At 39.4% G+C, this 12037-nt stretch overlaps 1 protein-coding gene across 1 annotated transcript; it reads right to left on the bottom strand.

The window, feature by feature from the left end:
- Positions 1 to 1238: 1238 nt before the first annotated feature.
- On the bottom strand, positions 1239 to 10563 carry hspa4l (heat shock protein 4 like). Its single transcript, XM_042436893.1, has 19 exons — positions 10159 to 10563; positions 9015 to 9072; positions 8741 to 8881; positions 8384 to 8506; positions 8197 to 8296; positions 7837 to 7970; positions 7505 to 7749; positions 7333 to 7409; positions 7085 to 7236; positions 6819 to 6925; positions 5706 to 5839; positions 5078 to 5274; positions 4416 to 4490; positions 3887 to 4030; positions 3410 to 3535; positions 3180 to 3287; positions 2985 to 3104; positions 2485 to 2646; positions 1239 to 2394 (listed from the first exon to the last, which is right to left on the bottom strand). The coding sequence occupies exons 1-19, from the start codon at positions 10263 to 10265 to the stop codon at positions 2224 to 2226; spliced, it is 2481 nt and encodes an 826-aa protein (XP_042292827.1). The 5' UTR covers positions 10266 to 10563; the 3' UTR covers positions 1239 to 2223.
- Between the last annotated feature and the right edge of the window lie 1474 nt (positions 10564 to 12037).

Genomic DNA, 12037 nt, shown 5'->3' with positions numbered 1-12037 from the left:
GTTTAACATATAAAACTACAAACTCTGTCGTAAAAGTGTACTTGAAAGTAGAGTTTTATACTTATAATGAGTTTTATAAGCTTATATATTAAAGCTTGTACGTTTAAACTTCTTGCACTACCATTTTAGCATTTTAACATAATTAAACAGCGTAGTAAATAGGATATATAGTTATGGTTATATCTCTAGTCTCTTTCGTTTTTATTTATTCTTTATATTTGAGTTAGTCTATTTAGTTATTGTATATAATTTAGCCTTTATTGTGTCTGTCTATCTATCTATCTATCTATCTATCTATCTATCTATCTATCTATCTGCTTGCAGGCTTCTAGTATTTTAAATCTGAACCCTTGGTCAAAACATTTAAGTTACTGCATGTAAAGTTTGTGCATTCATTCTATGAAGACCCAAACCCAAAATTAAATAAACACAAAGAGCTGCAATGATTAGTCAATAAATCGATTTGTCGATCCAAAATGAATCAGCAACTATTCTGATAATCAAATCATCATTTAAGTTATTTTTTCAAGCAAAAATGCCAAACGTTTGATGGTTCCAGGTTCTTCAATGTAAGAATTTGATGCTTTTCTTGGTCTAACATTATAGTTAATTAAATATTTTAGGGGTTTGGACTGTATATCAGAGTATATAAGACATCTGAAGACGTCACCTTGTGCTCCAGGATATTGTGATTTTTTGCAGTCTTCTTTATGTTTCATAGACCAAATGACTAATTGAGAAAATAACCTGCTGATTAATTGATTATGAAAATAATCCTTAGTTGCAGCTGTACAAAAGACATTATGAAATAAATAATTATATGAATAAATACAGATAAAATATTTAATATAACCATAAAATTGTGGAAAACCCAATCAATGTTATTATGGAATGTCAGTCACATAACTTGCTCTGCCACTTTGTCTTGATTGATAAAAAGTAGGATTATAACATGAAACACACATTGGAAAAGGGACATTTTGAAATAAAACTGCTGGAATAAAAAACAAAAAAATTATTAATAAACCATTGTGTATTGTGGAAAGAAGCCAGATGAAATAACAATTCATATGAACGTGCTGAGTGTTAAAAATGCATTGGACTATTTGATCATTTTATGGATGTATTACATATTTATTATTTATTCATTCATATGATTCCACTATGCCTTATTTATCTAATTTCTAATACTTAGTGTCTCCCAAACATTATGACTTCAAGCTTAACTCTGCAGATAACTGTAATTTATAGTTTCATGTGTTGTAAGCAACCAATGTGCATCTCACTTTTCTTAACTGGGGATTCAAATCTCAGTAACCTAAACACTTACATTTTTGAATTGTCCTGATCACATTACAAAACTTCACACAGATAAAGATTTCTGATTTCTTTCAGGTTCAGCTGCTGAAAATAAAATAATTTCAGACTAAAGACATTTTGTCTTACAGACAAATGAATTTATTTTTGCCATCTTTAAATCCCATAACTTAAATATGGAAAAATGCAAGAAAACAAAAAAAAAAAGGAAATAGGCAACCAATCACTTACTAAAGAGATTTGGTGTGTCAAGCATTGCCATTGTAACACTAGGAATGTGTTCTTTATGTACATAATAATACAGCACCAGTCAAAAGTTTGGACACACTTTCTCTTTTAAATGAATGTGAAGGCGTGTCCAGACTTTTTACTGATGCTGTATATGCTGGCTGCTTTTATTTACTAAAATAGTATTTACAGTTTCTAGACATGGACATCATTTCAAACTCATTAAATACAAATATATATAATTTGTATTATTGCATACAAACTAATAGTTCTGCAATAGCATTTGTTTGGACAGCACTTTCTATTTCTCTTATGGTGATAGGATTTACTGCTGTTACTGGATGCTTATGAGACACGTGGAACGCAAACACAAAAGCTTACCGTCCTGTATGGTACAGAGGAAACAGTTTTACATCAGAATCAGAGTTTGATCTATTGCATCATTCTTTCTTTTATTAAGTATGTCAAACCTTTGAGAGAGTAAAGCACACCATTGTCACACATAAGGATGAAAGGGTGAAAACAGAGAAACCTCAAAAGGTAAAGTCCGATGGGGGACACACACACACACAAAAAAACAGATCCACAAAAGTGGCTGGTGAGGATTGAGAAATGGTCCCAGGTATTCATGTTTCTACTGTCTAAATGGTCAGTGATGTTGCTCGTCAGACAACGATCTCAGTCCACCTCCATCTCTTTCGTGCCAGATTTTGTCTGCTGGCTTCCCTTGGCGTCTTGCTTGGCTGTCGGGCCGTTATGAGCGCCACTGTTTTGGTCGTTCACTTCAGGGGCCTCCTCCACTGTGGGCTTTGGCCTGTTGATCACTGGGTTGCATACATCCTCCAGTTCCTGGTGAGAGTGTGTTGATATAAGAAAATCAGCAGATCTCATCACTGCTGATGGAAGAATGAATTCAACTTTAAACAGTCATTCACATACCTGTATTTTGGCAATTATGTCTGCTACTTTGACGACGGGATCTTGAGTAATAGCGAGTTTGCTCTGTGCGTTCATCTTGCTGTTCATCCAGCCCATGCTTTCATTCACGCATTTCTCTACAGTGCTCTTCTCTTCTGCGCTCAAATGTAGGTATCGCTCATCCTGGAAAAGAGTTTGTGACAAGAAATGTATTTTACGTATTTATATTTCATCAATTGTTACACCCGTAATCATTTAAGAATTCACCTCTATGGTTTTACAAAAATTACATCTAAAAAAACAAAAGAATGGCAATAGATGTTGTAGAAAGTGTCACAGCTAAGGTTGAGCAACAAAACAGATCAGTGTGGTAAAACCTTTACAGCAGTGGATGACTAAGACATTTGCAAACCTCTGTACAAAAAAAAAAACAGTCTTGAAAACATACTGACTTTCTTTCTCATTTCATTTTTTTTATTACAGATCTAAATGCAGTGCATCACTAGATCAAAAGGATTTACCTTCTGTTTACAGGAATCCACAAACTTCATGTAGAGTTGTAGTTTCTTGCCGAGCTCTTCAAAAGCCCTCGGCCTGTCCTCATGCTCTCTGTGCCGGTCCTGAATGGGTTGACCCAACCTCTGGAAAAGATCAGCATTCATATTAACAAAATGTGCATGCATGTAAACTAAAACGAACTGACACTAAAAACAAACCTTAAGTGCATCCAGCTTTTCCTCATAGACTTGTTTGGGCTGGTCCTCTCCATCCTCGTATAGCCAGTTCTCTGTGTCCTCCAGCATCAGTGATAGCCGGTTACTGTCCTGTTAGTCAGAGCCAAATTTAACAAGAATATTAAGAAATACACATAATTAGCTTGGTACATCTTCCCAGTATACTAGTCTTTACAGTGTCAGGGTGACTATTATTAAAAAGCAACACTTACATCCTCTGTGATGTACTTTTCATAGATCCCACAAAGTTTATCCCGCAGATCGTATACATATTCCTCCACAGCATTTTTAGCATCGTTCAGCTCTTTCACCAGTTTGTCCTGGACAATCATCTGACGCTGTGAGGAAAATCCACACAAACAAGAGATTGTGTTATAATAGCCAAAATACAAGGTTTGAAAACAATAACAGCAATACCTTTATAATATCATGCCACCCAACCAACAACAGCACAAACTATGGCGTTACAAATGACCTCAGAGTTTTATTAACACCTCTCTGACACAGTCCAGAAACACTGACCATGAACTAACTGATATCAGATACAAGCATAAATCTTTTTTGAGAACAATAAAAGTCCAGTACAACACATATCAAGCGCATATAAAGTTTTAATAGCACTCCCTCCATTTGGGCACAGGTAATCAGACCATGACTCAGCTTTTCCAAAGGCCACCGGCGGAACTCACCTCGTACTCCATAAAGTTGCTAAGGACATCACCGTCGAGCTGTCGAATGTTGTTGGCTGCGATGGGCAGATCAATACTCTTCACCTTGACTTTGGGCTTGCTCCCCCCTGCTGCCGGATCCTGCTTCTCCCCAGATGCACACTCCTGGATTTGGAAACCAGAAAACACAATCCAGCCTTTTAGCTGTAGTGCTTATATGACTTGTTTTTGTATTTTTACAGTACAGTAATATTAGTATATTTTTTAGACTGATCAATATGCTTTTGTCTCATTCTTGATTCATAAATTGACACAATTCATCTCAGCAGTGGTTAAGTATTGGTTCAATACTGCTAATATTGTAGAATTGACATTTTGGGACCTTTTATTAGGTTTTTGTTCCCAAATACAACTGTCAAATTTGTAACAGAATCAGTGTAATTATGAACCTGCAAGATTGATGTCTCTATTGGTATCAAGCAGTCTGATACAGGCTATGACAGGATATGGTTGTTGAATAGGCATTTCCTTTAATTCAAGCCCAACTAACCTTACTGGTGGAACAGTCGTCATCATTTTGCTGGTCTCCCTGGTTTTGGCCTTCCTGGTCAACCTGCATTTTGGTCTGAGTCACAACACACATTCAGATATTTTTATCCAAGCCAGATTACATGTAAGTAACACAAGATCTGATATTCTAACTATATTTAAAAGAGCAACACAGACGATTACTTTACAGTCAACAAATGTAAGAGAATTGTCTTTTAAACAATATAAATCATATTTATTTCTAAACAACACTTGCAGTAAAACCCAACAATATGCAAGGCTACAGCACAGTCTGCTAAGGATTACTGTACATATGAAGAAGTGCACAAGACTTTTTGTGATGGTCAATATAGTAACTAATCCACAGGCTACATGCAACCTCTGGAACCACTGACCTCTTATCTTAATTTTATAAAAAAGATTTTAACTACAGTATCCATGAAACTGCCACATCAGAGTAGCAGGAGGAGATTTACACAAAACATTGTGGTAATAAACCTTTATGTCATTAGGATTCATTTTCTGTACATAGCAAAGGTGTGTGCCAAATTTCATGGCAATCTGCCCAATAGTTTTTGAGATATTTCCCTCTGGACTAAAGTGTGGGACCAACACAGTGATGGACTGACATCACTAGAGCCACTGTGACAAATATCACTTTACCTGGTCCTCAGCTCTGCCTTCATTTTGCACCATTGGCTCTGAGTCAATTTGCATGTCTTCTCCTTCTCCTTTCTGCTTCTCAATCAGAGAGGCGCTGGACACACTGAAGATGCCGTGGACGTTGACGCGCACTTTGACCTTCACTTTAGAGCTGTCTCCATCCGGCTGAGGAACCACATTCTGTACAGAAAAGCATCCTGGTAACAGACGGAAACAAAATGAGTGGTTTGTTAAAGAGCTTGAATTACAGGGCTTAAGCAAGTTCCCTTAACAGACAGGTAGGAGGCTAGTGATGTCAAATTACAAACTGATAAATCACCTGAGTATGCACACGCCCTACCAGCACAACCTGCACATACTGACTCATTACCCATCTGTGGGAGACTGCTCCTTATTTCTACCATCCAGGTTGTAGGTCCCTGAGGGGACTCAGCCACAAATGGGCCACCCAGAAAAACTATTTGGGACACATGAATCAATCACCTCTCTCGCTGTAGACGTGAGTAGCTTGTAAAAGGAGCCAGATTTCTGCATAATTTCACATCTTGAAATCTGTGCATCCGTCTCTCTGGGGGCAGAACTAATGGGTCACTAGCAGGCATACTTAACTTTGAAAGGGCACCATTACCTATCCTGTGGTCCGGGTATGGGAGCTCTTGAGGGCTGCTGTAGAAGGCTTCAAGGTCGAAGGGCTCCTTCTTGTGGAAGGTTATCACTTTGGAAAATGGAGCAGCATGATTCTTACTGAACACTTCGCACTCTCTGTGACAAAAACACAGCGAGAGGAAAAAGCTAAGTCAGGTTGTGGAAACACAGTCAGCACATACTGTGTGTTCATGGTGGCTGACTTTGCTTGATTTGCTATTTAGAGGAATGACTACAGGGAAATTTGGGTCTTTTTTTATATAGCATTACTGAGAGAGGTACTGCACACTTAGGCATGTTTTTTGAGCTGTTAACTAAATTAGATGACTTATAACACATCAATGCTGGTGTTAATATTGACATAGACACTGAATGTATATTTGGTGTCAATGAAAATACTAAAGAGGCGGGGCCAATGCTAATTTAGAGTCGACTGTTTGGGGGTTCTCTATTTCATGAAATGGTACAATGTTAACGTCCTCCTCTCCCAGCTCCGTGTTCATTTTCAAATATAATCTGATCAGGACAGTTTCAGCTTCAGCAGCTAACAGCAACTAACAGCAGCATTGACCTGCTGGAGGAAATCTCTCTGTCTGTGACTGTCCAGGAAACACTTCTGGGAGCCACAAACAACAGAAATCCTCCTCGCATCTCGTCCCGGAGCTCTTTAACTCTCCGACTGTCTGTTCCTGCACTTATCAGCTGGTAAATTCTTGTTTTAAAACATTAAATCACAGTGTAACCGTAGTTCCAACCTTACTGAACCTGTCCGCTGTGGAGCAGCAGACAGTCACAGATGAAGAGATTTCCTCCAGCAGGTCAGCGCTGCTGTTAGTGCCTGAAGCTAAACTAACTGTCTTCATGTGAAAATAAACCAATTAAAAACACAGACAGGTTTATTTAAAAATGACTTCTGGCTTGTTTAAATGTCGTTGCATCATTATTATCATTCTTCTCTGGCCACGCCCCACTTGCCCTCTCAACCTCTTGCCCATTTTTTTGTATTTTCCAAAATTATGCAGTGGGTGGAGTTAGGCTGAGACCTGGGGGTGAAGTTGCACTTTCATATGGCTAATTAAATGTAAAATGTGCTTACCCCAAACCATCCTCTGTTGGTGATTTCCAACGTAGAGTTATGGGAAAGGGAACGACATCAGTGATGGAGAATTCACGCACCTTAAATGCTGGGGACAAAATTGCACACTACACCCAAACAATCAGCACACACACACACACACACACACACACACACACACAACGCAAAACAAATGCACATTAGCTGCATTATATATTACTGATTTACAGTATGTTCGTACAGTAAATTTGGGAAATAAACTGTCAGTGTTAGAGGAGAATTTATACCTGAAGTGCACAGCCTCTAGCGACAGCTTCGTCTGCGTTCAGTGTGGTGCTGACGTCTTTGCCGAAGAATTTGGTGATCCTCTCTTTAATAGCTGGCATTCTCGTAGCTCCTCCAACTATCTCCACTGCATAGATATCATCCCGGCTCAGTTCTGCCACAAAACACACACAAGGTTGAACAGCTTTGTCACTTATATAATATTAAAACAACATTCCCAAGTAAATCCAACCAAATCTGAGGGACATACTTGAGTGTTCAAGGGCTGCTTTCAGTGGCATCTCTACTCTCATTAGATACTGAGCACACATCTCTTCAAAATGGCCCCTGTGGGTTACAAATAAAGTTTTAAATAGACATTTACAATGCTGTATTTCCACCATAGAGAGGCAAGATGAAGAAGGACAAAAAAACATTTGTACCTATTCATCCTGCTGGAAACATCAATGTCATTCATGAAGCACTCTATGTTCAGAGGCAGGTCGGAGGAGTTGGCACTCATGAGTTTCTTCAGTTTCTCACACTCCTGGTACAGACGCAGCAGAGCCCTCTGGTTCTCCCTCACGTTCAGCTTGTACTTGGTCTTGAACTCTTCGCAGAAGTAATCTACCAGCGCCTCGTCAAAATTACGCCCACCAAGGTATGGGTCAAACGCTGTGGCAAGGACCTGACAGACCAGAGTGCCGTTGAGCTCAGAGTTTAAAGATACGGGTGTAGGATGTAGATTCAGGTGAATAAAATGTTAAAGGCTAACCTTGAGTTTGCCTTTGTTGAAGGCCGTGATGGAGACTTGGTATGATGAATGTCCCATATCCACGAATATCACATTTCGGGGCCTCTCTTCTGGAGATGGAAGGTCCTGTTTGTAGATCCCATAAGCCAAAGCCACTGTGAACGCAAATTAAATGTAAATAAAACACAAATGTTTGTGGCAAAAATATTTTGCTGTTGGTTTAAGTTATTAAACATATGATTTCTACTGATGTCTTGCAGTTTTACCTCAAAGATATGACCCTAGCATATGTGAAAAGTTGCTGACTAGCCTTCCACCTTAGCCCTAGTATACTCCTATTCCCGAAAATTCACTACCACCAATTTTTCCAAGAGCACTGACCTGCAGTTGTATCATTAATTAGCCGTAAACAGTTGAGCCCTGCGATTTGAGTGGCGTCAAACACAGATCGTCTTTCAGCATCTGTGAAGAAACTCGGGACCTGTAAAACAGAGCACGAATCAACATGTTTCATTGACGAACTTTGTGAATTATGTTGACACTCATCTGCAATGTTTTCATCCCTCACCGAGATGACGCAGTCCACCACCGGTTTCTTCAGGGCGCTTTCTGACGTCTCCTTCAACTTGGTGAGCAGCATCCCCGTTATCTGCTCCACTGTGAACACTTTGTCCTCGTCCAAATAACGCACCTGTAAACACAATTCAAGGGGAAATTAAAAGCCATTATCCATGAAGCTAATACGTGAGGTGAAAGACCGTGGAAAAAAAATAACATCTGTGCATTATCATGGTCAGCGTTGTGGTTGAATAACAAGAACAAAGGTGTACAATGACAGTAGACAATGGTCAGGGTCAGAGAGAAAGGGGGAAAAAAACAGAAAGCAGTGAAAAAGAACATGCTGGAGGTTTGTACAGTGCTTTACCTTAACTCCAGTATTTCCGTTGGCCAGTTTATGTAAGTTGTAAGGCAGTTTGGGCTTTTCCCCTTGGACAAATGGGTCATCAAATGCTCTGCCATGGAACTTTTTGAAGCCATGGACTGAATTTTTGAAGTTTGTTATAACCTGAAATAAGATAATTGTTACAGTTTCTCGGAACAACTTAAAGTTAAAAGAACACAGTGACATTATTTTGATTTGTAATGTTACTTCTATTACAGAAACCAGACAAATGGGTATATATAATTCATGTTCTTACCTGACTCTTGGCTGCATTTCCAATCATGCGATTTTTGGTGGCCAAAGACACACAAGCCCTTGATGAGAGAAGACAATTACATCAGTAAATTAGGTAGGTCACAACAGAAATAGACCTGTTAACAGATGTGGCAGACGAGGCAGAACTGTAATTGACTGACTGCTGTAGACAGACCTAAACGTCGAGTGCTGAGAGGCAGTTTTCGATTAAAGGAATTTCACATGGGAGTCTGAGGAAGAACTACAGAGAACTGGGGCAGTGAGGCAGAATAATTCACCTTCAAAAGTGAGCTCATCCTGCTCCAAAAAAACATAACTCTTTTAGCAGACCAAATCATTGTGTTAACTGACAAAGATGAATGCTTCTGATCACAAGAGGTTTAGGGATCCATTTCACATTGGCTGGCAGTGATAAGTCACTCCCTAGTTTCACCTTGCCACAAAAATATCCCCATTCACTTAAAGGTGCAATGCTCTTTCTCCTTTCCACTTGCACATCCCTGTTTGCTGGATGCCGCAGCAAATGCATCCCACTTTACCTGCTAAATGTCTCTCCAGAAAAAGGCCCACATGATCATTTCTTGTTATTATAAGATGAAATTATACCCACTATAAATAAAACATTTTTTTCTTTTATGATACAACCTTCTTTATTTGCTTGTCATTTCTGGGCTAGTCCTGGAAGACAACAAGGATGTAGCTTTTTGGCAGGCCATAATAGACGCGCTATCGCCATGTCATGTCTAAACCTATTATTTCCCTTCCCGCGCATGTACACTAACATATTAACATGCTGTTTAGCCTACATAACATATTGTCTTCTTTAAGTTGCTTATCTCAGCCAACTTTGAGGCGCACTGCGCAGCACTGTGGTCAGGGTTATCAGGAGAAAATGTCAACTGCCAATCTAGTATTATACAGTGTCATTTCAGAACGCGACGGCCACATGCGACATTTTGGCCCTATATTTATATATTTTTCCCATTTTAACCTGCTCTGACGGTGAATAAACCAGTAGTTACAGGCCTCATCACAACCACTGCCACTATCCCCAGCCAGTGCGCCTCCAGACGCAAACATTGCGTAACAAACTCACAGTCAGACCACATTTCACGGTGATGATGATGTCTGTCATTTATACTTACGGTGTGCATCTGTCACTGTATTCATTGGCAATGGTTTCAATGCCACCGCTCCTTGCCACAGCGATGTAACAGTTTTGGAAACCCACATCAATGCCTACCACTGACATAATGAGCGCTCTTAAAATTCACCTCTTGAGTAAGTTATCCTTCGCAACGACCGCACTTGACACCTATGAGAAAAAAAATGTATATATACAATGGCGCTCTATTCCAAAATGAAATGCAATTAAGCGCGTCCTCTCCTCTGAAAATAAACCAGACGGCTAGCTGAAGGTGCACTAACAGAATTACTCGCTGTTATGTAAGTCAAGCTGTTTATAGCAAACTCATTCAGAGTAATCCCAGGGAGCAATGATGGCCAAAGCGGATTCTCCCACTCCTAGGCTTCCCTAACGTCACCCAGCGGCTCTGACAGACCGATGCTCTTAAAGCCCGCCCCCACACGGCTGTGATTGGCTGCGTCACACCCATTGTCCTTACGTGATTGGTGCAACAACCAATCGATAACAGAAACATCTAGAACCCACTGGAAAGGGGACCGTAAGGTACGTCACAGACAGTATGGCTAGTACGGACAGTAGTGACCATTTATACATTTAGCCCTGAATTTCGTCTGTTAGGCACAGTTTATGTATATAAATTCGATGTCTCTCCGTATTGATGTGTGCACATTATTGCAATATCTATAAAATTAGCGTTACATATATCTAATTAATATCTGGAGCTTGCTGGGAGTGGCACACTCCTTGAAATCAAATGCTGCCTGAAAGGCCTTACCCAGGGAATAAAGTCCAAACTGATATGGACACAGGTGTGGTCTGGCCATATGATGTACTGTGCATTCATATATTAATATGTAGTAGTAAATATGTTAATTTTTATAAATGTGTAAAGAAATAGTGAAAACAGAGTTGTAACCACCCCTCGTTAGTAATGATAACAAATGCACAACCTAAGTACATAATGTTTATACAACATGGATTTCTCTATGTTTTATTTAATAAGTAAGTAAGTAAGTCAAACTTTATTTATATAGAACTTTTTAAAACACAGTTACAAAGTCCTTCACACACACATGAAAAATATAAACGAATAAATAAAGCAAAATGAATTAATACAAAGGCACGGTCACCTTTTGTCTTGCAAGTGGAGCAGGGAATGGATAAAAGGCCGAGATTTGAGGAACGAAGTGGTCGAGAAGTGGAATGAGGAACGAGGAGATCAGAAATGTAACTGGGGGCAAGATCATGCAGGGCCTTATATGTTATCAACAGGATCTTGAAGTTTATTCTGTATTTTACAGAAAGCCAGTGGAGGGATGCAAGAACAGGGGTAATATGGGACCTACAGCTAGTTCTAGTTAAGTGCTTGGCAGCTGCCTTTTGAACCAACTGTAGATGATTTAGAGCAGCTTGACTGAGGCACATGTAGAGGGAATTACAATAATCTGAATGGGAGAATAGTTTGAGATATGTAGGAGCCAAGATATATTTCTTACTTGAAGAAAATAGGACTGGAACATGATGGTCAAAAGTAATACACTGGTCAAAGATGTTACCAAGATTCTTAGCAGTAAAACTGATATTTGAGTGAAATGGACCAATAAACTGATCAACTGCAGTGGCGACATTATCAGGTCCAACTAAAGGAACTTCTGTTTTGTCAGGGTTTAGGTGGAGAGAATTAAGAGACAACCAATCTTTGGTAGTGGCTAAGCAATCATGGAGGGAGGACAGTTGATTCAGGTTAATGGGTTTGGCAGAGAAATAGATCGGTGTATCATCAGCATAACAGTGATATGACACATCTTGAAAGTGGCTGAACAAATGACCCAGAGGAAGCATGTATGATGAGAAGAAGATTGGTCCAAGAATCAACC

Source organism: Thunnus maccoyii, chromosome 16 (assembly GCF_910596095.1).
Source record: "Thunnus maccoyii chromosome 16, fThuMac1.1, whole genome shotgun sequence".
Taxonomy (NCBI): Eukaryota; Metazoa; Chordata; class Actinopteri; order Scombriformes; family Scombridae; genus Thunnus; species Thunnus maccoyii.
Note: the sequence above shows the minus strand (reverse complement) of the source record. Positions and strands in the feature narration are given on the sequence as shown.